Below are 22787 nucleotides of genomic sequence, written 5' to 3' on the forward strand. Positions count from 1 at the left end.
CCCTAAATTTGCAAACACTTAGCAGTCTATTATGCTGAACAAAGTACCACCCTTCGATATTATAATGTTAATGTAACAAAGAAGAACCCTCCTCTGTCTCCTCTCAACCAACCTGTGGACTTAGTCACTGGCAAAAACAAAGCAGTGTGTGTGTTTAATGAGCAGATTTAGAATCCTCATTATGCCAATGGAAATAAAATTGGCTGCCTTACTGCAGATGAACTCCTCCTCCCCTCTGGCTTTGGCAATCAGTAGAGAGGAGAGTGAAAGTGAAGTGAAAAAAGCAGTTGTCTGCTTGTCTGCTCGCAGCTTGTCTACTCCCATCTTCGCTGCCTGAAGGACTGAAAACCAGATCAGATGGTTTAGTGCCCAAAGGTGCAAAAGAGTGAAAACTGATACTCTTGTGGTTGAACTACTTTTACAGGTAAGACACTTTAAAAACCTAGAATCTTTGTGGCTGATTTGGTCATAAACATGCATCCAGATCAGTCCCTATAAACAAACGTTGCAGGAAATGGCTACACGGTGTAACAGTTAGGAGAGAATTTTCAGCCAGTTTCGGTCTTCTGTTGTGTCGGTGTAACAGACTAACCGGCTTATTCTCTCAATTATCAGCCTCAGCCAGAATATACATTACCGTCATCTGGCTTGGTTCAGATACCAGTGTGAAAGGTGATTCAGAAATAACCATAGCAGATGGACTGATTCAGACATTTCTAATATTATGCCTGGTTCAGATAGCTGCAAACAGTGATAAATCTTATTTTGTTTTCAAAGCCAACACACTTTCAACAAGTTTAAAATCAGAGCAGCAACAACACAGTAAGATTCCCCTTAAAGTGAAAAAATATGTAAAATATAATCTTTACTTCTACCAAAAAGAGATACATAAAGAACTAAATTTAGATAGTAGTACTAATAACCCATGGTGCCTTTTATATATTCCATCCATGTGTGGAACAAATTTTGTTACATGCACTAAGGCATGAGTAGATGTGTACCACCAGTAGACACACAGGCTCAGGGTGGTCTGCTAATTAGCTGGTCAGCACCTTAATCTCTCCTGGATTCTCCCAAACTCTTACCTTACAAGAAACACTGCTGACAACTTTTCTGCTGTTTGGTGGTTTTTCTTAAAACTCTTGAAGATGGTAACAGGTTATCACTTAACAATCACAGATTGTAAAGATATTTTTCGAGCCCTTCTGGTTGCTATGAAAAGCTTGAAAAACATGACCTCAAAATGCACCAGTTCCTAAACATAAATAAAAAGAACCTAACTTTATTATTTTTAAAATCTCATGATTTTTAAGCCAGTCTTGTGATCTGGGGGCTGGGGAAGAGGGCAGCATTTTGAATTGCACTAGTTGCGGACATCTCTGACTCTGCCTGACTGTTACCCTAATTTGGAGCAATATGATTCCATATTTGGGGTATTTTCCCCCTTTCTTTCATAGGTTTTCTTTGATAGGGTTTTTTGGTTTTGTTTTGGTTTTCTTTTCTGTATTTTTATCACTTAACTATGTACAGGTTGAATATTTCTTATATCCTTAGTGTGGTAAATTTTAAAGACACAAATCATATAAACCAAGGATATAACTATCAGCCTATTTGTCCATCTCAAAATCCCTGATCCCTTCCCAAAGGACCACCAATCCCGTAGATTTTCTCCTCCAGGTCCTAACTTCCCTTATGTATTACTTACCATGAGCTACAATCTTGAGCCGTGATCTCTGCCCTCCTCCTCGCACTATATTCAAGGAACAGCCAGCTAGCCTGAGAACCTTGATTGGACCCTCAGAGGTCACTAGCTGGCTTGTCTTTTGTTGTCCCTCACCCTGCCTTAATACACTGATGTTTGGGAGACCCCAGAGTGCATTGAGCTGATGGGTGGCACATTCCCTAATCACAGGACATTTTGGGATCCCTCTCTGGTCCCAGAGCTTCTAAACAGCAGTGTGGAAGGAGCAACAGGGCACAGGGAGAGAACCAGGTCCTGCTGCTATTAGGTTGGAGGTCAAGTTGCCCATCTCCAAGGATTGACTTCCAGGTATAGGGCCTACTAGTTGCCTCTGAACACTGAGAACAGTGACCAGGGAGAATAAGGGCAACCCAGCCTCCCTGCTATCTGTCACATTGGCCGTGTCTACACTAGCCCCAAACTTCGAAATGGCCACGCAAATGGCCATTTCGAAGTTTACTAATGAAGCACTGAAATGCATATTCAGCGCTTCATTAGCATGCGGGCGGCTGCGGCACTTTGAAATTGACGCGCCTCGCCGCTGCGCGGCTCGTCCCGACGGGGCTCCTATTTGAAAGTACCCCGCCTACTTCGAAGTCCCCTTATTCCCATGAGCAGATGGGAATAAGGGGACTTCGAAGTAGGCAGGTTCCTTTCGAAAAGGAGCCCCGTCGGGACGAGCCGCGCAGCGGCGAGCCGCGTCAATTTCGAAGTGCCGCAGCCGCCCGCATGCTAATGAAGCACTGAATATGCATTTCAGTGCTTCATTAGTAAACTTTGAAATGGCCATTTGCGTGGCCATTTCGAAGTTTGGGGCTAGTGTAGACGTAGCCATTATGTCCTGCTGCAGAGGTGGTGTTTTGGCATGATCCTTGATTTCCTTCCTCTGGAAAATGAGCATCTCCCGCCTGCTCCTAACTTCTCACTCCTCACTTAAGTCAGTGAGGCACAAACCCAAGGAGCTAAGACACCACGAATGGTGTGGCAGGACGCGAGCCCCTTGCATTCACTGCTGCTCAGGAGACGAGAATGGAGCTGCCAGATCACTGAAAGCCCACAGCCCCAGGAATGCTCATCTGCTTTTTCGCTTCTGTCAGCAGAAAGGGTAGAAGAGAGTGGCATGGGTCCAGCATTCCCTGTAAATTGAGAGCTTGAGCAGCTGCCCAGGAGACAGTGAGGTGCCGCCCAGCTGATTAGCAGAGCACCCATAGCCACTCACAGTGGGCAGCATGTATTTGTATTGGTGATGCACATCCGGCGTGCACATAACAAAATGTAATCCACCCATGAATGGAAAAAATTAGTGGGAACATGGATGGGTCCCTCTGCCGAGCAACATGAATAGCACAGGAAATAGTCAACCAGGCAGTGCCTAGAAGGCTGGCTTTTTAGTTAAAGAGCTGGCTTGAGGCGCAGGAGTACTGGGTTTGGTTTTTGGCTCCCATTTTGACCTTAATTTTATCCTTTAAACCCAGATTCTCAAAAGTATTTAGGGAATGAACTCCTGCTGAGCTAGACACATACCTGTCTTTGATGATCTTGGCCACAGTACTTAATACCCTACTAGAAAAATGGGAATGTTGTGCTTGACTGATTTACCACTTCCTTTGTTTGGGTGTTTTATTTACATTTTAAGTGGTTCTGGGTAGGAAGCTCCTCTTAAAATGTCTACAGCCACCTGGCTCAATAGTGCAACAAACAAACTCACCTCCTTGTCTTCTGCAAGGGGCTCACTCATTTCAGATAGGATGTATGGAGGTTCTGTGCTTATGACAGGTGCTGGCACTCATCCAAGGATTCCAGACACACTCAACTGATTGTTTTTAATTCCCTGTACAGGTAACATGAACATCAGAGAATATTTCACCAGAATTTCTTATAAAGGCTCCTGTGCAAACCCAGATCTGGAGACCTTGACTGAAGTCTTCCAGCACCACATCCGAGCTGTTCCATTTGAAAACCTCAGCATCCACTGCGGGGAAACCATCGAGTTAGACTTAGAATCCACTTACAACAAAATAGTGAGGAAGAAACGCGGTGGCTGGTGCATGGAAAACAATCATCTGTTATGGTGGGTTCTGAAAACGCTGGGATATGACACCACCATTTTAGGGGCCATAGTTTATGACCCAGAAGAAAAGCCATATCAAAATGATATTGATCACCTTCTGCTAAAGGTGGACCTTGATGGCAAAGCCTACATTGTAGATGGTGGCTTTGGAACTGTCTATCAAATGTGGGAGCCAATGGAGCTTATTTCTGGGAAAGACCAGCCCCAGATTCCTGGCATCTTTCGCTTCATGGAAGACAATGGGATCTGGTACTTTGAGAAAATCAAAAGGAATCAATACAGTCCCAACCAAAGCTGCTCTTATTCTGATAACAGAGAAAAAAATGCATGCAAGAAAGTTTACCAGTTTACCCTGGAACCACGAGAGCTAGAAGATTTCAGGCCCCAGAGTGTGTATCTCCAGACATCTCCAGATTCCCTGTTTGTCAAAAAGTCCATCTGCAGCCTCCAGACCACTGATGGTCCTTGGACTTTAGTTGGGTGGACACTCACTAGGGTAAAATATAATTACAAGGAGAACATGGATCTGATGGAAACCACAACGCTTACAGATGAGGAGGTGGAAAAAACACTGAAAGACCAATTCGGAATAATGCTAGATCATAAACTCGTCCCAGTTAACAATTCCAAAATGTCTGTATTTTAATTTATGGGCTAGCACAGAATTTGACAGAATAACATCAAAATGGCATCTTTTTCCCAGCATCCAATTTTTGTGAAAAAATGAAGGACTAGGTTGTCACTTTCTGCCGATCATAGTTTAAGGGGTGGCATGGAGTAATACTGCCCCGGCAAAGAAATTGTGACTTTTGGAGCTACAATTTCTTCCTTGCTTGTCCTCTGGCTTCAGCGGGTACATCAAGTATTCCAGGCTTATGCCAGTAGCAGATTAGGGTCACAATCAGGTCTGCTCCACTGGCTCATGCCTATGATGCACTTAGGCATGGGGCCAGGGGGCACAGGGAATATCTGCCCCCTCTCCACTTTAACCCTATGGAGCTGCCCTACTCGTATGCAGAATGGCAAAGTGGAGAGCCTAAGCAAGCTCTCCCCGCTTATGCAATCTTGCTCTCCTGCCCTGTCATGTAGGCTCTATATAACTTCTACATTACAGCTGAAATTTAATACTTAGAGATGCTAGGCCATTCAGCTTCCAGGCTACCACAGTAATCCGATGGCTACTCTTTTTACCAGTTGCATTAACAAAAGGGTTTCTCTTTATGGAGTCATATAAAACCGCACACCTGTGCTACACTATACTTATGGGCTGATTATTTGCAGCTATCAAAATGGCCATGAGTTAACATAGTTGCAGTATTACTTGGGAATATCCCATCCCTTCTGCAACCCACCATCCACTTGCAATGCATATTATTTCTTCACTTCATATTATTTTATATTAATTCCTTCTGTTCTTCTTCATTTCTTTTAAATCAGTCTACCAATTGGTCCCACAGTCATCATGGGCAGGGCCGTTATTTCCTCCCCAAAACAACTAAAATTTCGTATTGTTCTGTTTGCCATGCTTAGCTGAACGTTTGGAAATATTTTATCGCTACCAGCCTTGTACAATAAAATATCTCTGGGGCCCTTTTTCTTGTGTGATGTACCTGGTTGTAATCATTATATGTACTGGTTAATAACAGGGGCTTATAAATCTTAGTCATACACATAGTAGAAACATGAATTAATGGGGCTGCTTCTGTGTGCAAGGAGCACAAGAAGTGACGTGGTCCTGTTGTTTTTATGGATCAACAGCCCAGATAATTTTTCAGCTGAAGAATCATTTACCATTCCAGCCCTAGTTGATGAACGGAGGGAGGGGCAGAGGGAGGGGACAAAGAGGGCAACTATCCTGGGCCCATCAATTAAAAAGGGCCAAGGGCTCCTGTCTACTATGGCCATGCTGGTGGTTGGAGCCCTGGGCCCTTTAAATTGCTGCCAGAGCCATATGCGATGAGCTTTAAGTGGCTCTGAAGGCTGGAAGTCCTGGCCCCACCCCTTCTGCCCAAGGCCACGCCCCTTCAGGGAGCATGAACCCAGTCCCCCGCTTTGTCCAGGACCCCAATGAGTCAGTCGGCTCCCCTGTAGATGAATTATTAAAAAGAATAGCCTAATTAAGCTCTTGCATTAAAACCAAGCTTCCTATCAGCCTGCTATCAGATAGAGCCTCTAGCGGGAGATGGTGGCTTTTCCTTCAAGAGTAATTAGTTCACTCAGCTCAGAGGTATTTTTCCATCTTTGCTACAGTTGGTGGTGTCATTTGAGAGAAACAATTAAAATGCTGAGGTGACAGAAAAAATGGGCTTACTTCAGTGAAATGTGGTTAAAGGAACAGAAACACAAAGTGTTCGGTGTAGACAGAATCACTTCCCTGTGCACCATCTGCTTTGATAGTCTCTTGCCCTCAGACTCTCACATGGTGAAGCTAGTCAGCCCAGCTGCACATGTGTCATGGTTATTTATAACAGCTCATGCCTTCCCTCTTCCTGCCACAAGAAGAAAGTAAATTCTAATGCAAGAACACACAGTGAAATGCCAGAGAAATTGGCACTGATTACAGATCATCAGATGAAATTCTTGCAGATGTGTCCAGCTCTTCAGATGAAATTCCTGCAGGTCTAGAGAGCAACGTGAGTGTCCCATTAGACATCATAATATACAGGATGTCAATGCTAAGTAGCTTAGGTGTGTGTATCGCCCTCATTATTGTGATATTTTAATGTAGTTAGCTTTACAAGCACGCTAAAGCTATTATCCCCATTTTACAGATGAAGAACTGAGGTGAAGAGAGAAAAAGTGAGAGAGGAACTAAGGTCTAAACACTCAATGGTCTTGAGGATTTCAACAGAAGTTAGAAACCTAAATGCCTTTGAGGATATGGGTCTAAACAGCAAAGTGGGAGGGGCACCTGGCTCTGTGCCCCAGAAGGGGCAGGGCTTAGGGAATTCTGGGCGCTGTCCAGACCACAGTGCTGGGCCCCTCCCCGCCTCCATCACAGCCATGCACAGCTGCATAGCAGCCCAGCTGCAGCACTTTACCCTGGACATGCCTGTGCTGGACTTGCTCTTTGGATTGCTAGGCAGCCTCCATCCCCTAAGTAATGGTGATTCAATGTGCAAAGCTGAAGGTTTAAACTTATTTAGACTGTGAGCCTTTTCTTCTGGTTTTGTACAGCACCTAACACAAAGGAGACAAGAAAATGGCGCCTCTGGGTGCGATCACTTGGTCAGGATCAATTCCAAATGCCTTCATATCTGGCTTGCGTGTGTCTTTATAGTGAAGTGTATGGTACGCCATCTCCGTTAGGGTATCCACGTCTATGACAGGCACTTGAAGAGCTCAGCTAGCCTGAAGAACACAGAGCCTGTAGGAAGCCAGCAGCTCCCAGTCAAGATACACACATTTGCAACAGCTGTCACTCAAGTCTTAGATTGGACTATTTAGTCACACTAGAAGCCCTGATGCAGCACCACTTGCAAGCGGCAGTTGGGGTGGAAGACAGTTCTAGAGACCAGTGGAGCCCAACAGTAAAGGCAGGATCATTACACTTGTGGTTGTCACCCTTGCACATTCGCCACAGCCCCCTCCCCCTCCAACCAGAGTCAGGAACCCCCCCAGTCCCGCAAATTCCACCTGACTCACAGCTGCTGGATTCATGGCTGTCAGGGTTGCCTGTGCCATGCCGGCCCTGAGGCTATACCAGCTCCTGAGGCTGCACCATGCCAGGCCAGGCCACAGGGGCTGGGGATGAAAGAGTTGCATGGCTCCCAGGTGCCACGCCAGAAAAACTATGGCAGGGGCTGCCTCTGCCACTGCTGCCCCATGCTTGTCCCGCTACGTGGTGTGGTACATGCGTGGCATGGCTGGTGGGGGGTACCCCATGAGCGCAGCTCTCCTGAGCCGCTGATGCCCAGTTTACCACACTTAGCGCTCCAGAGCGTATTGGACACTGTGGGTCTAGATGAACACTTGTAATGTACGTCCAAAGTATATGGGTCAGGCCCCATGCTGGCTGGGGGCGGGGTGGGGGGAGCTCCATTGGGGGCTGGGCCAGGCCCTGCTGCAGCTGAGGGCAGGGCTAAGGTTGGCACAGTACTGGAGGTGGGCTTCGTCAGAGGGGCTGGGCTGAGCTCTGGACTGGCTGGCAAAGGGGCTGGGGCTGGTATGGTGCGTGGGGGGGCGGGGTTTAGGGGGAGCTGGGCCGAGCTCTGTGTTGAGTGTAGGAGGGGCTGGCATGATGAGCAGAGGCACTGGGGCTGGCATAGTACGAGAGGGGGGGATCTGGCTGGGGGCGGGGCTGGGTCAGGCCCTGAGTTGGCTTGGGAACAGGTTAGAATCTTGCCAGGACAAGCAGATGCATGGATATAGTAAAAATAATATATATGATGAGACATTGCAAGTCACCTACCTCACAGGCTGCCATCCCCACTGTCTTTCATAGACAAAAGGACACCAAAACCAGAGCACAACAGAGGCCTAGGAGCTATGACAATACTAATAAACAAACAATTATTATTAGTAATAATATAGAATATCAAAGAGGACACTAGCCGAAATGGCTTTGATAGACTGCGAAGGTAGGTCTACAGCAGGCAGGTAAGTTGACTATAGATACTCAGTTCTAGCTATTATTTGCAATCAACTTACCTGGCCGTCTTCAGAGGGAGAAAATCTCCTGTCGACCTTCCTTACTCCTCACAATATTGAGGCGTACAGGAGTCGACTGCCAACCCCAGATAGTTCGATATTGTGCGTTTCTACCAGGCCCGTGAAATTGAACTCTGGAAGATTGACCCTGACCAGGTCAATCTTCCCTGTAGTTTAGCCGTACTCTGAGACACTCAGTGCTGCTGTTCTGTGAAAAGGACTTTTGCATCTTTTAAGAACAGGCATTTCAGGTGAGCAGGTGATTGCAAACAGGAGGGATTTTTTGAGAAGGGTACTGACCAGGTGAAGGAGGAGCAGATCACAGGACTTCGGGGTAAGTGGCTGTCTGGAGTGTGTGTTTGTGCTTGGGGGGGTACTTGTGACTGTGTACTGGGTTGGCTGGTTTGTTTGTGTGTGTGTGTGTTTGGAGAGCCACGTGCTGAGCTTTAGTTTGTTTGAAAGACTGTGTGCTGAGGCTGCCAGTTTGAAATCTAAAACCCTCTGCTCAGTGGTCCAGCCGTAGCCAGGGGGCTGGGCTACCAGTCAGGAAGGCCAGAACTTTTAAAGCCTGCTAGTAAGCAACCAGGTGACTGCAAACAGGAAGGGGGAGCTGAGAGGGGAGCTAGTTCCTTTTCAGATTCTCTAGAACTTTTATACTAAATACTATATCCCAAACTACCACGTTGAGTTTGCCTGATTTTTGATTTGTGATTTCAGTTTCAGTTACTGTGGCAGTTGGGATTGTGTGCCCAGGAGGGCTGGAACCATTTTTGATCCCTTGTGCCCTTGATTACCTTTGATCAGCCTCAGGATCAGCCTTCCCCTGTGGGATGAATGAGGGGGAGGCCTGACTGAGGTTCGCAGGCTTTATAAAGCCAGAATCAAAGCGATCAGGAAAGTGAAGCAGACAGGGGGCTGCAGACAGGGGAGTTTTAAGAGTGAATTTGACAGAGGGGTTCCACTATGGTTAGGAAGACCCGCAACACCTCTGCCACCACTGTTGCTGTCTCTTCCACCTTCACTTATAGTCAGACAGACCTCCTGACTAGGGATGTCTCTACCCAGACCCTGGTGTGGTTTTGCAGGGACGGTGACTTGCAATTCCCACCTACTGAAGTCCAGGCTGGGGCAACCATCCAATGCGGAAGGTATCTGCTGGTATTAGCGCTCAGGAATCAGGTTGTGGAACTTCAGGAAGAGGTAGGTAGGCTTGGGCGTATTAGACTCGATGAGCAATTCCTGGACAGTATTCATGTGGAGACAGCTGAGGTTAAGACAGCTGTCCCACCACAAAAGAGAGCTGACACACCATCAGTGGAGGTGGAGATGGCTCAGGGGGGGACACTTGCAGCTGGTCACTTCTGGCAGCAGGCAGTGTTCTACTCCTGCTCCTAATCCTCCCACTGTGGTACTGGGAAACCATTACGCCATTCTGGATATGGGAGATACAGGAGATAAGGAATCACCCCCTACAGGAGAATCAGAGGAGCCTTGTACCTCCAAGGCAGGGAGGTCTGCTGCCACTCCTATAGAAAGAAGCATAGGGTAGTGGTGGTAGAAGACTCTCTTCTGAGGGGGACAGAGGCACCCATCTGTCACGCTGACGTCATTCCGGGAGGTGTGCTGCTTCCCAGGAGCCCGTATCTGAGATGTTACGGAGGCATTGTCGAGGATTATCCGACCTCAGGACTACTACCCCATGTTACTCATCCATGTGGGCACGAATGATACTGTAACCTTGAGCAGATCAAGCGTGACTACAGAGCTCTGGGAGTATGGGTGAAGGAGCTGGGAGCACAGGTGGTGTTCCCCTCAATCCTTCCTGTCAAAGGCAGGGGCCCAGGCAAAGACAGATGCATCCTGGAGGTGAATGCCTGGCTGCAAGGATGGTGTCGCCAGGAGCACTTTGGCTTCCTCGATCACAGGATGCTGTTCCATGGAGGACTGCTAAGCAGGGATGGAATTCATCTTTTGAGGAATGGGAAGGATGTGTTTGGATCGAGACTGGCTAGCTTAGTGAGGAGGGCTTTAAACTAGGTTCTATGGGGACAGGTGACCAAAGCCCACAGGTAAGTAAAAAACCTGGAGACCTGGGACTTGGGTTGGAAATGGGAGGGATCATGGGCTACAATAGCAGAGAAAAAAGAAGGACTGGGCAGAACTGTGGGGGCAGAAGGAAATCAGTATCTTAGATGCCTATATACAAATGCAAGAAGTATGGGTAATAAGCAGGAAGAACTTGAAATCCTAATAAACAAACACAACTATGATATAATTGGTATCACAGAAACTTGGTGGGATAATAGGCATCATTGGAATATGGGTATGGAAAGGTATATCTTACTCAGGAAGGATAGGCAGGGTAAACAGGGAGGAGGAGTTGCCTTATATATCCAAAGTGTGCACACCTGGACTGAGGTGGAGATGGATGCAGAAGACAGACATGTTGAGAGTCTCTGGGTTAAGTTAAATGGGGTAAAAAACAAGGGTGATGTCGTGATAGAGGTTTAATACAGACCACCTAGCCAGGAAGAAGAGGTGGATGAGAAGCTCTGAACAATTAACAAAAGTATCCAAAGCACAGAAGTTGGTGGTGATCAGGGGCTTCAACAATCCAGACATATGGTGGGAAGCTAACAGTGAAGCACAGACAATCTAGAATGGTTTTGGACTGCATGGATGACAATTTTTTATTTCAGAAGGTGGAAAAAGCTAGTGGGGGGAAGCAGTCCTAGATATGATTTTAACAAATAGGGGTGAACTTGTTGAGAATTTGAAAATGGAAGGTAGTTTGTGAGCATGAAATCGTAGAGTTCATGATTCTAAAAAATAGTGAAAGGGAGAACAGCAAAATAGAGATGACGGATTTCAGGAAAGCAAATCTTCTTATCAATAAACTAGGCAAATACAACTTAGATGGGGCCGCTATAAGTTGGGTGCATAACTGGCTGGATAACCATTCTCAGAGAGTAGTTATTAATGGTTCGCAGTCACACTGGACGGGCATAACAAGTGGGGTTTTGCAGGGATCTGTTTTGTGCCCAGTTCTATTCAGTATCTTCATCAATTATTTAGATATTGGCACAGAGAGTACACTTATTAAGTTTACAGATGATAGCAAGCTGAGAGGAGTTGCAACTGCTTTGAAGGATAGGGTCATAATTCAGGATGATCTGGACCAAGCAGAAAAATGGTTTGAGGTAAACAGGATGAAGTTTGATAAGGACAAGTGCAAAGTTCTCCACTTTGGAAGAAACAATCAGCTTCATACATATAGAATGGGAAGCGACTGTCTAGGAAGGAGCACTGCAGAAAGGGATCTAGGGGTCACAGTGGACCACAAGCTAAATATGAGTCAACAGTGTGATGCTGTTGCCAAAAAAGCAAACATGATTCTGGGATGTATTAACAGGAGTGTTGTGAGCAAGACATGAGAAATCAATCTTCTGCTCTACTCAGCACTCATTAGTCCTCAGCTGGAGTATTTTGTCCAGTTCTGGGCACCAACATTTCAAAAAAAGATGTGGAGAAATTGGAGAAAATCCAGAGAACAGCAACAAGAATGATTAAAGGTTTAGAGAATGTGAGCTATGAGGGAACACTGAAAGAGCTTGGCTTGTTTAGTTTAGAAAAGAGAAGAGACAGAGTGGACATGATAGCAGTTTTCAAGTACCTCAAAGAGGGTTACAAGGAGGACGGAGGAAAATTGTTCTCCTTGGCCTCTGAGTATGAGACAAGGAGCAATGGGCTTAAACTGCAGCAAAGGAGGTTTAGATTAGACATTAGGAAAATCTTCCTAACTGTCAGGGTGGTTAAACATTGGAATAAGTTACCTAGGGAGGTTGTGGAATCTCCATTGCTGGAAATATGTAAGAGCAGGTTAGACAGACACCTATCGGGGATGGTCTAGGTGGTGTTTGGTCCTGCCAAGAGGGCAGGGAACTTGACTCAATGACCTCTTGAGGTCCCTTCCAGTTCTAGTGTTCTATGATTTTATGCAACTACCTCCAGGGAAGTTTGGAGAGATCCTGAAGAAAAAGTGTAAGCTCAGAGGACCTGAAACCATTGACACAGAAAAAATGAAGTCTCAGCTCTACAGCCTTGGTTAAGGGTCAGATGATCTTTAGCTCAAGTGGTAGAGCACAGGGGTTTAATCCCTATGGTTGCAGGTTCATATCCTTCTGCTGAGGACTCGGGTCCACCAGCCTCACAAAAGTCTGACCCTAGTTTACAGGGGATTGCCTTGGTATCTTACCTTCATCTGTAAAGTACATTTCACTCCATACAGAAATGACTTTATTTTGTGCAGTCCAGTGCATGCACTTATTTCTGCTATCCATACTGTGGAAGTTTAAGTTTTAAAAATGAACAGAGCAAAAGATACTGCCAGGCAGCAGACATGTTTTTCTGCGTAAAAGTTTTTTTTTTTTTTCAAGCCAAAGCAAGTTTAGTTTAGTTGCAAATCCAGTTTAGTTGCATGCCAGAGATTTGTACTTTGTAAGTTTTCATGAGCATTAGCAAGGAGGAGCTATTTCTTATCATTCATTCGAATTCTGAGAAGATACAGATATCCCCAGGGAAGTCTGCAGAGAAATAGAATTAATGTATGAATCTTGCTCGCTGATCGTATGAATGCTGAATGAAATACCACATCTGCAGTGGGATCAAAAATGAGTGCGATCAGATTCAGGGCCTATATTTTTGGAAAACAAGGTTTGGAATGGCCTAGTTTATACCAGGGCTTGCTTTCACTTCAGTGTGATCACTAGTGTGGTGAGAACCGTTGCACAGCGTAATCTGGCTTGTCATGAGAAGAAACGCTTGTGCCAGGAAATTTAAAATGAAATACACCTGGCTTACAAGCTTTCTGCCTGTTTACATTCATAGTCAGTGACTTTATACCTAAGATACAAACACTCTGAGGCCCTAATTGACACCATACTCATTATGCTTAGGGGCTGTATATATATCCAGTGTGCGAATGTCCTGATCTTAGAGAGTTTACAATGTGGATAGACAGAGGCAAAGAAAAGGCAGAAGGGGAAACTGAGGAACAGAGAGGTTATGTGACTTGCCCCAGGTCAAACACCTGATCAGTGGCAGAGCCAGAAGTGGAATACAGCTCTCCTGACTCCCAATCTGGTGCTCTGGTCAGTGGTTGGCATATAGTTTGTGGATTAGCTAGCACCGCAAACCCTTGAGTTTGGCAAGATTACGTAGGTGTGTGGATTTACGTCTAGCTCCTTCTCTGCAGCTGGCTCAATGGCTAAGGGCTCTTGGATGAGTGACGACTATATATAGATAACCTGCAGGGCCTCAGTCCAACATTGTCAGCTAAGAGGTAGACTCAAATCTCATCCCCAAAGCTACCTCTGACCTAACAGGGAACCAATAGCTTCTTGAACAAAGTAAAACCTCAAGTAGGCGCCACACATTTAAAAAAAAACAATTCAGGCTCATCAGGATCACCAAATTCACCAGGTTCTGTCTGGAACAGCTTGATGTATTCGTAGCAAATGGACATTCCCAGAAGGATAGGAACACTGGATCAAAAATCTGAGTAGATATCAGACTCTCTACAGACCACAGATCATCATGGGGACTGACTGGGAGGTGGCAATGCTACAGCTCTGTGTAGCTGAGGTGGCAATAGGAGGGAGCAAAGGAGTGGCTATGGGAAGTTGTGTCAAAGAGGCGCTGCCGCATTTTCTGTGGTTACTTTTGGCTGTTCTGAGGTGACCCTTTCCTGTCCCAGTGATGGGGAACTTTTTCCCTGTTATATTACATTTTCCTCTCTTGTTTTATCATAAAGCCCAACTCTGATCTCAGACCAGTGTAAATCAGGAGTTGCTTCACTGAAATTAACTGAGTCACATGATCGCTGACATCAGAGACAGGCCAGTACATGCTAGTGATGAAGAAGCTTATTAGACTGTCCAGGCTCCTTTCCTGCCAAGATGGCATTATTCCCCACTGCACACTTGACATGAGATTTTCAAAAGTGCACAGCATTGGCCTAAATCTGGACCCATGGGAGTCCATGGAAAAACTCTGACTGACTCCCTGGGCGCAATGCCAAGGCTGAAAGTCTGAAAACCCCTCTCATCTCTCTAGATGAACACAAGTTTAGTAGCTTTAAATATACCAAAGGATGTAGTTCCAATGACTTCACTTGGAAGACTGTTCCATAGCCTGAGACATCTCACGAGCGGGAGGTTCGGCCTGCTCAGTGTAAGTCTTCCATATATTAATTTCCAGGGCTGGTAACAGACTTTGCAGGGCCTTGGGCAATGTGTGTGTATGGGGAGGGAGGAAGGAAGGTTCAGCTCCAGGCCCCTGGAAAGGGCAGGGCCCAGGCAGAAATGGGAGTGCCAAGGGCCAGTCTCCCCCATGCAGCCTTTTAGTGCCTTTCAGATCGCACAGCGAGGGGCTCCAGCAGCGATATAAAAGGCCCGGGGTTCTGGCTGCAGCTGGTGGTAGCAGCTCTGGGCATAATATCCCATTTAATTGGTTACCCCGTTAAACATTAAGTTTAACTGGTTAACTGATTAAACATGGGCCTATTGCCAAGGGCTGCTGCTGGGGCAACCCCGACTGCTGAAGATTGGGGGTGGGGAACAGCTAGAGTCCCTCCTGCCTGCAATGCTCCTGGGACTGCTGTGCATGGGGCCCACTGCAGCCCCCACTGGTTAATCATAACCAACAAGCCTAATTCATTTAAGGAGAGGCTCACCACTTAACCAGTTAACATCCCTAGTAGCAGGATCAGCAGCCTGGAGCCCTGGGTCCTTTTAAAAAGACAGGCCTGGGGCAGCTACCCCTTGTCCTTCCCTCCCTCCCTCAGAGGCCTTGTTATTCAATTTCTGATAGTTACCCTCCCCCACCCCTGCCTTTTGTTATGCTGAATGGTCCCTCTCCTACCCCACTTCTGACAACTTTCAGGTATGCATGGGCTGCTCCCTGCTCATTGGTGCTGAGGCAAATATTCCATATTTAACTCCTTTAAACTTTCCTTTGTAGTCCAGTCTCCCAGCCTTCTGATCCTTCTTCTTGTTCTTCTCTGGCTTTTCACCACTCAGCCAATGTCTACTGAGTAACAAGCAGTGTGTCACTGTCCCTGCCAATAGCTCCCAAAGGCATTATATCATTGTAAGCTATTCAGTGCTCACTGACAGCAGTAAATTTGCTGGAATAGTGTGTGAACACATAAGATGTCATTAGATCACAGTTTAGCCCATTCGGGCTCCAGTAATGTGATAGGCTTCGGTATTAATCTGACTGTGCAATGTGCATGCTGTGGATAGTTGGAGAGATGCAGTTTTGCAAGACAGGTTAATAATATATGTGGAAAGCCAGCCAATCCATCTTGTATTTCTTTAAGCAGTACAGTATTTTACATTTCATGAGGACAAATCTGTCCCCCCACTGTGTATTAATTTATGGGCCAGTTTCATACCCATACACTGCAGGGTGTTAGAGGCTGGGTCTACACTTGCCCCCAACTTCAAAGGGGGCATGTTAATCAGGGCGATGGGCGATTACTAATGAAGTGCTGAGGTGAATATGCAGCACTTCATTAGGCTAATTCTCCCCCTGGCAACTTCAAAGTGTCAAACTTCAAAGTGCTGGCATGCGTGCAGCTGCGTGCTACTTCTAAGTGACTTTACTCCCCAAAATGTTAAGGCTACACGCATGCCGGCACTTTGAAGTTCGACACTTTGAAGTTGCTGTGGGGGAGAATTAGCCTAATGAAGTGCAGAGTATTCATTAGTAATCTCCCATCGCCCTGATTAACATGCCCCCTTCGAACTTGGGGACAAGTGTAGATAAGCCCATAGTATAGGTGTGAAATATACTCAGAAAAAGTCAACCAAGTGCTGGAAAAGCCTCCACTGGATTTCAGAGCTGAGCTGCAGGAGCAGAACTCTGAGTTGCTGGTTCTGTATATGAAATTTCGTTATAATTCACGTAATGCAGTTAGTATAATAGACCTGGCTGGGGGGTGTTTACTTTCCCCTCATTGTAGTCAACTTCTGAAGTTTCCCTGGAAGAGGCAAAAACCCTCCTTTTTCTAAAGAGACTGCAGCTCTGACAGAAAATGCTATAATCCACAACAGATTGCTGAATGGCCCTGGAAAAGGAGAAAAGTGCCAAATTAAATCTACAAAAGTGCAAACACCATAAATCTATTTGGGGTTTGAATGAATAGAGGGATCTGTGATGTGCACAGAGCCTTTCCTCTCTACATCACTAAGGTCAACAGGCCATGAGATACTCTCTTGCTTCTACCAAGAAAAACAGGATCAGTGGAATGTGGACTGATGAGTCAAAATGTCCAGTTATTTCAGTTCAAATCCAACTTTGTTTTTACAAAAACATTGCCCAGAAAGAGCCTAATTTGTATTTTTATCGCAATAGCAGCTAGGAGCTCCAGTTAAATACGAGGCCCCTACTGAGTCAGGTGTGGTACAAACACAATAAATAGATGGCCCTTGGTTGTAGAAGTTTGTTGAGACAGTGAGGCACAATTCTCATCTACTCTTACTCTTATCTCTGTTTTGAGAACATCATGTAAATACATATTTCTAAAACAGGTGACACTCACACAGCTAGTGTTTCATTCTCGTTCTTGTCTCCTGCATGGGCTTTACTTTCTTTCAAAATACTAGAATCAAAGGAGAGAGGGAAGTCTGCAGGTCAGTCAACTTGGGCTACAAAAACAGGGGTGAGTCCCTCGAGATCAGTACAACTATAATAAATTGTTTCCCTCTTTATGCAGGAAAAATGAAGCGCAGAGAATATTTGAAAGGTTCCTACAAAACGATGGATATGAAAACCTAAACTGCAGTCTTGCCATGCTACATTTGAAAACCTGAACTGCAAAGACATCATAAAGTTGGACACAGAACCTATTTACAAAAGACTGTGAAGAAGGAATGTGGCAGAAGGTGCATGGATAATAATTACCTTTTATTATGGGTCTCTCAAGCAATTGGGTATGATGACTGTATCCCTGGAGGAACTGCTCATAATCCAACAGAAGACATATATTCCCCACATGAATCATACTCTACTGAAAGTGGGCTCTGGTTGCAAATCAGATATAGTTGATGGTGGCTTTGGTGTTAGCTGTCAAATGTGCCAGCACATGCAGTTACTTCCTGGGAAGGACCAGCCTGACTTCATTCATTTTTCACTTCACAGAAGACAGAAGGACTAGGTACTTTCAGAAAATCCAAAGGAAGCAACACTATCCCAGCCCAGGCTTTCCTAACTGATAGTCTGGAAGCAAAAGAGTTCAGCAAAAAGTACTCATTCAGTCTCAAGCCTTGGATTATAAATAACGTAACTATTGAACATGCACATTCAGGCATCTTTAGATTCCCTGTTTAGAAAGCAGACTCCAGATCAATGATGGGTTAAAAGCCTGGATCTTCACACGGTTCTGGTGGAAGCCATGATCCTTACTGAGAAGGGTGGAGAAGACAAATAGTGTACAGTAAACCCTTGAAATGCACGATTTCAAGTTGTGCTTATCTCGCATTAACGCAAGTTAGGCACGACTCAAAATCCTGCTCCCCCCGGTCCTGGCTCAACCCCCCGCCCAGCCACGCTCACCACCCACACATAACTCTGGCTCACCCCGCACTCCTGTGCCTGGCTTTGGCTCTGGCTCTGGCTCTGGCTCTGTCTCACCACCCCTCAGGCACAGCTCCGGCTCAACCCCCCTGGCCACAGTTCAACCCTCCTGCCATCTCACCCACCCACGCATGGCTCCAGCTCACAACTCCTGAGTGTGGCTCCAGCTCAACTCCAAGCCTCCTGCAGCCCTAACTCATCCCAGGCCTAAATCCCCTGCTCCCCTCCCACGGCCCCAACCCACCACCAGACTTAACCCTCCCCAACTGCCCCCCCCAACCCCAGGACTTACCTTTCAAAAGGAGCTCCAGGTGCTCCTGCTGTTTCCCTGGCTGCAGAACATGTGTTCCACTGGGGAAAAAAGCCCCCCCCCCGACTTATGCGAAATTTGAGTTATGCAAGGGTGTGTAGGGACACAACCCTCACGTAAATCAAGGCACTACTGTACACCACAATCCTAGATAATTAACTCATAGCAGCTAATGTCCATCACTTGCCAGCTAATGTAGCAGATGTCACAGTTCAGGGCAATGATACCTGTATCTCCCTTCACCTATCCACCACTGTCATTCTCAAACTTCAGGCTCCCCTGCTATTGCTTCCCTTCTGACTGGAGTAAGTCAAGGCTGGACAGTTGGCTGCCTTCCCTAAATAGAGCTGCTTGCTTCCTCTTCAGAGACTGATCACAGTGCTTGCTACAAATTCAAGTGCCACACAGAATTTTCTGAGCAGGCCGACTTTAGTCTGAATGAAAAAAAAAATTACAGAGAAACACACCAAAGAGCAATAAAAGAACCCACGTGGATCCTAACAAAGCTACCAGAATTCCTCCCAATGCTCACATGGGTGCTGGCAAGATAAGTTCATCAACTCCCCACCTTAAGGGCCTTGTGGTTACAAGTTCATCCCAGATTTCGCTCAGAACACCACCCTGTCTTATGGGGTCTTAAGGGTTGGAGTTCTTTGAGGACCAAAAGTTGTGTCCATTTGACCTATGGGGAAGAAAGCCCCAAGTCAGGTTAAATCCCTGACTTTTCTATCAAAATATTTTCTCTCTGTTGGTCTCTGGAGTGTCCAGCGCACATGCATTTCTCCTTGGGGCCAAGGCACAGGCTTCAAAGACTGATAATAGGGGAAGTTCACTGGCATCTTCCTTCCCTATCAGAGAAGATACATACAATGCCACAATACCTACACAGTCACATTTTAACATCATGTACCCCATAGGCATTAGCACTTATTGAATAAGATTCAACTCAACTCAGTAAACTTATCTTAATTCCATATGGCTTTATGCAGGATACTGTCAGCCAGGCCCGTGGATATGATCTAATTTTACATAACTGCTCAATAGAGCTTTCACAATCTCAAGGGAAAGCCCTCCATAAAATTAACATTAAGAATATGTTAAACTGACTACAAACTTGTGCAAATAAATTCACAGTAAACTTAAATATACCACTAACTAATGTTAATGTACCAGTGTCTTGTCTTTTCTTAATCTTCCCCTTTTCAACTCAAAACCTTCCAGTTGTTTTAGTCTTTTAATATGGAAATTGCCTTAGATCTCTATTATTTTTATCTTTCTTCTCTCGATCTGGTTTTATTTTTCTTATTTTTTTTTTAAAGCATGTGACCAAACTCTAGTGCAGAATTAAAGATGAGGCTGTATCACAAAAGTCCTCCAATATTCTCAGTATAAACCTTCATTGCCTGTTCAGAATATTTTTACAAATTATTCATGCCCCTGAACAGACTGTAATGGACAGTTGTGCAGATGGCTTTCTTCGGCAGTCCACAATCACACCCAATAGAGGTTATGACTTAAAGCATAGCAACATGTAGGAGGTAATTAAATGATGAAAACTAGTTGTAAGTCCTGAATTCTGTTCCATTGTCAGAAACTGTAGGCAAGTTACATAGGGTGATACTTTCAAAAACGCCCTGTAATTTCAAATGCCCCACTGTCAATGCTAAGAGCTTGATTTTCTAGATTAGGGATCAGCATCCCCTGGCATGAGTGGCACATGAGCTGATTTTCATCGGCATATGAGGCAGGAGCTCAGCTCTGCCCTTCCTCCCCCATGCATCTGGGCACTTGCTCAAAGCCATTCCACCTGTGGGTAAGCAAAAGACCAGCTACCAATCACCACCTAAATGGTAACACTCTGCATCTTAATTTATTTATTAGGGAAGCTGTTGTGAGTAGGACTCGTAGTGACTTTAAAAAGTATCACTGGCCCGTGGACTGTACATATAGGTCAAAAGGTCAAATTTTGGTGCTCCATCTTAGAAAGATTGCAGTCTCCTGTTCTAGATCGTTGAGTACCGATAAGTCTAAGGAGATGAGGGTGCTCCTGAAAAATCAGGCCCCCAGTTTCTCAAATGCTACCTTTGAAAATGAAACCCTTCACCCCTTTATGTAGGATGACCAGTGGTCTCGATTTTAAAGGCACAGTCCCATATTTAAGCCCTCCTGCAAGTGCCCTTTTTTTTTTTCTTAAAAATGGGCAAATTGTTCCATATTTTCTGTCGTCCTGCTGCTGGTCATCTCCCTGCTCACCAGCCCGCCAGTGGTGAGGGTCCAACGGCTGATGATCACAGTAAGTGCGCAAGACTAGTGGCAGGATGAAAATGTGGCACACAGCTCCAGCTGGTCCATCAGCGCAATCCCAGAAGGGCCCCATCTTCCATCCCATTTCCAGACAGCATTTGCTGTGAGCTGCAGCAGCTGGCGAGTGCAGGCAAGTACCAGGCACTGCCAGTTACACGTCGCCTCTGCTGCCCACATGCCAACCTTTCATGTACTTCTTTCTCACTGTCCTGTCTCTGCCTCTTCACCTCCTCCCAGCCTGGCTGAGCCTCCGTCTTTCCCCTCCTGCCCCCCGGCCGTAGGGCACACCCCATCCCCAGTGCTCTGCAGAGAACCAGCCTCTGGATGGAGCACTCAGTTCACCAACAACTTGGCCTGCAGGCTTCTTCCTTCCTCACTGTTTCTGGTGGGGCCGTCGCCTCAGTAGAGCCCAAGATCCTGGAGGCCCAGGGCCCTGCTCAGTGGGAGCCAAGCCCTGTGTGTACCATAGCGCCGATGTGGGAAAACCTCTCAGCTAAGCTCCGGAGTAGGAAACAATTTCCAGCCTGTTCATAACCAGAACGTGCAGAATCTACAGCAACCCCCAGGACAGGGGTTCAGCACCCTCTGTTCACCTGCACCTCCACACCCCCACATTGGGTCCCACCCCTACAAAGAGCTCTGGTGTCCCTTAGGCACTCTCCCCTGCTGTGTTATGCTTAAAAGACGCGCCCGGGATCTTTTTTAGGGGGAAAAGGCACCACGCCGTATTTATTAAACAATACAGGCAAAGCAGCATGTGCTTTCAGACACCAACCTCACCCCTCATCCTGCTGATGTTATAGTTACCAGTCTGCTGCCCACTCTGATCTACTGACCAGATAGATCAGGAACTTGGGGGCTGAGCCAAGTCCTTTCTGTCAGGACTGGTGCTGCGTGTTGTAGCAGAAGGGGACCCAAAGACTAAGGCAAGACACCCTATTCTTTATAGGGTTTTTCCCTCACACCAGTCCATGTGTTTTGCTTTATCTGGCCTTCCTCAATCACTCAGCATTTCAAACAGCATCCAGCATTTCCAGCAGTACTTCGGGGTGCGACCTCCTCTGGGTGTTGCCTTGCATGCTGATGGCCCAAAGGTGTTGGTCTCTTGGGAAAGTCATTATCCATTCTTCATCCAAAGGCGTGTCTGCCTTCAGCTTTGGGGTAGTTAATCTGCCTTGTTTTGGTTTGCCCCAAGTCCTGGTCTCCCACCTCTAATCCTCTAGGTACTGATGGGCCTTTCATGTCCATTCTTTCTCTCACTCACGCACAGGCACACACTTACATAATTGCACCATGGCAAGAATAAAGAATGTGTGTTACGATTTGTAAAAAAGAAAGTATATGTCACCTAGCAGAAAGGGTGAACAGAGTATATAATAAAATAACAAAAATCTACAAAACTATGTCTACATTATCTATTATAAGCCTACAGCTGCATCACTTCTGTGTATGGGTTTGTTGAAGCTCCGGCAGTCAGGTTCCCTATACCCTGGTGTACAATGCATCCCCAGGGCTTACTTGCTTCTTGCCCACACTGTTGCCAGGGGACAGGAGGCTGCAGGGGTTATGCTGGTGGCCAGCAGCAGTCTGGAGGTGTTAGATGCGTTTCAATGCTCTGCGGCAGGAATGGACAAGCTGCTTCCAGCCACGAGAGGCAGAGGTGGGAGGGGAGGAGATGAACTCTGCAAAGACACAAGCCAGATTATTCCCCGCTTCCTTCTTCCCTGAGGCTAGAAGCAGCTCCCATTCCTTCCCTTCCTCACAGTGCTGAAAGGCTGCTGCTGGCCACATTTTGGTGTAAACCCTGGTAGAAATTTGTCGGGGTTGGGGCATAGATGACTCTACTTGCCCTCCCCCTCCACATTTTGCCTCAGGAAAGCATGACACCAGGGGAGGCAGGTCAGTCCCAGGGCCCAGCCAGGCATGCAGGGCAGAGAGCACCAGACCGAGAGGGTCAGGTCGATCTGCACCGACTCATGTGGGATTGTTCACATGCTTAATATTAAGCACATACTTGGACTGGGGTCAACACGCACTGCATTTTGCAGGATGGCATGCTCAACTTTTTTGAC

General features: G+C 46.2%; 1 protein-coding gene across 6 annotated transcripts in view; it reads left to right on the forward strand.

The window, feature by feature from the left end:
• LOC142020541 (arylamine N-acetyltransferase, pineal gland isozyme NAT-3-like) overlaps window positions 1-5406 on the forward strand; it is an 88268-nt gene extending 82862 nt beyond the window's left edge. For 4 of the 6 annotated variants that reach the window (XM_075008482.1, XM_075008483.1, XM_075008485.1 and 1 more), the window contains one exon: window positions 3581-5406. In XM_075008482.1, coding sequence (XP_074864583.1) covers window positions 3581-4458 — 878 coding nt within the window. In that variant the 3' untranslated portion in view covers window positions 4459-5406. Of the gene's footprint in view, window positions 1-217; window positions 425-3580 lie in introns of all 6 variants that reach the window. The other 2 variants (XM_075008486.1, XM_075008487.1) reach the window with 1 other exon arrangement.
• Window positions 5407-22787: the final 17381 nt, after the last annotated feature.

Source organism: Carettochelys insculpta, chromosome 14 (genome assembly GCF_033958435.1).
Source record: "Carettochelys insculpta isolate YL-2023 chromosome 14, ASM3395843v1, whole genome shotgun sequence".
Taxonomy (NCBI): domain Eukaryota; kingdom Metazoa; phylum Chordata; order Testudines; family Carettochelyidae; genus Carettochelys; species Carettochelys insculpta.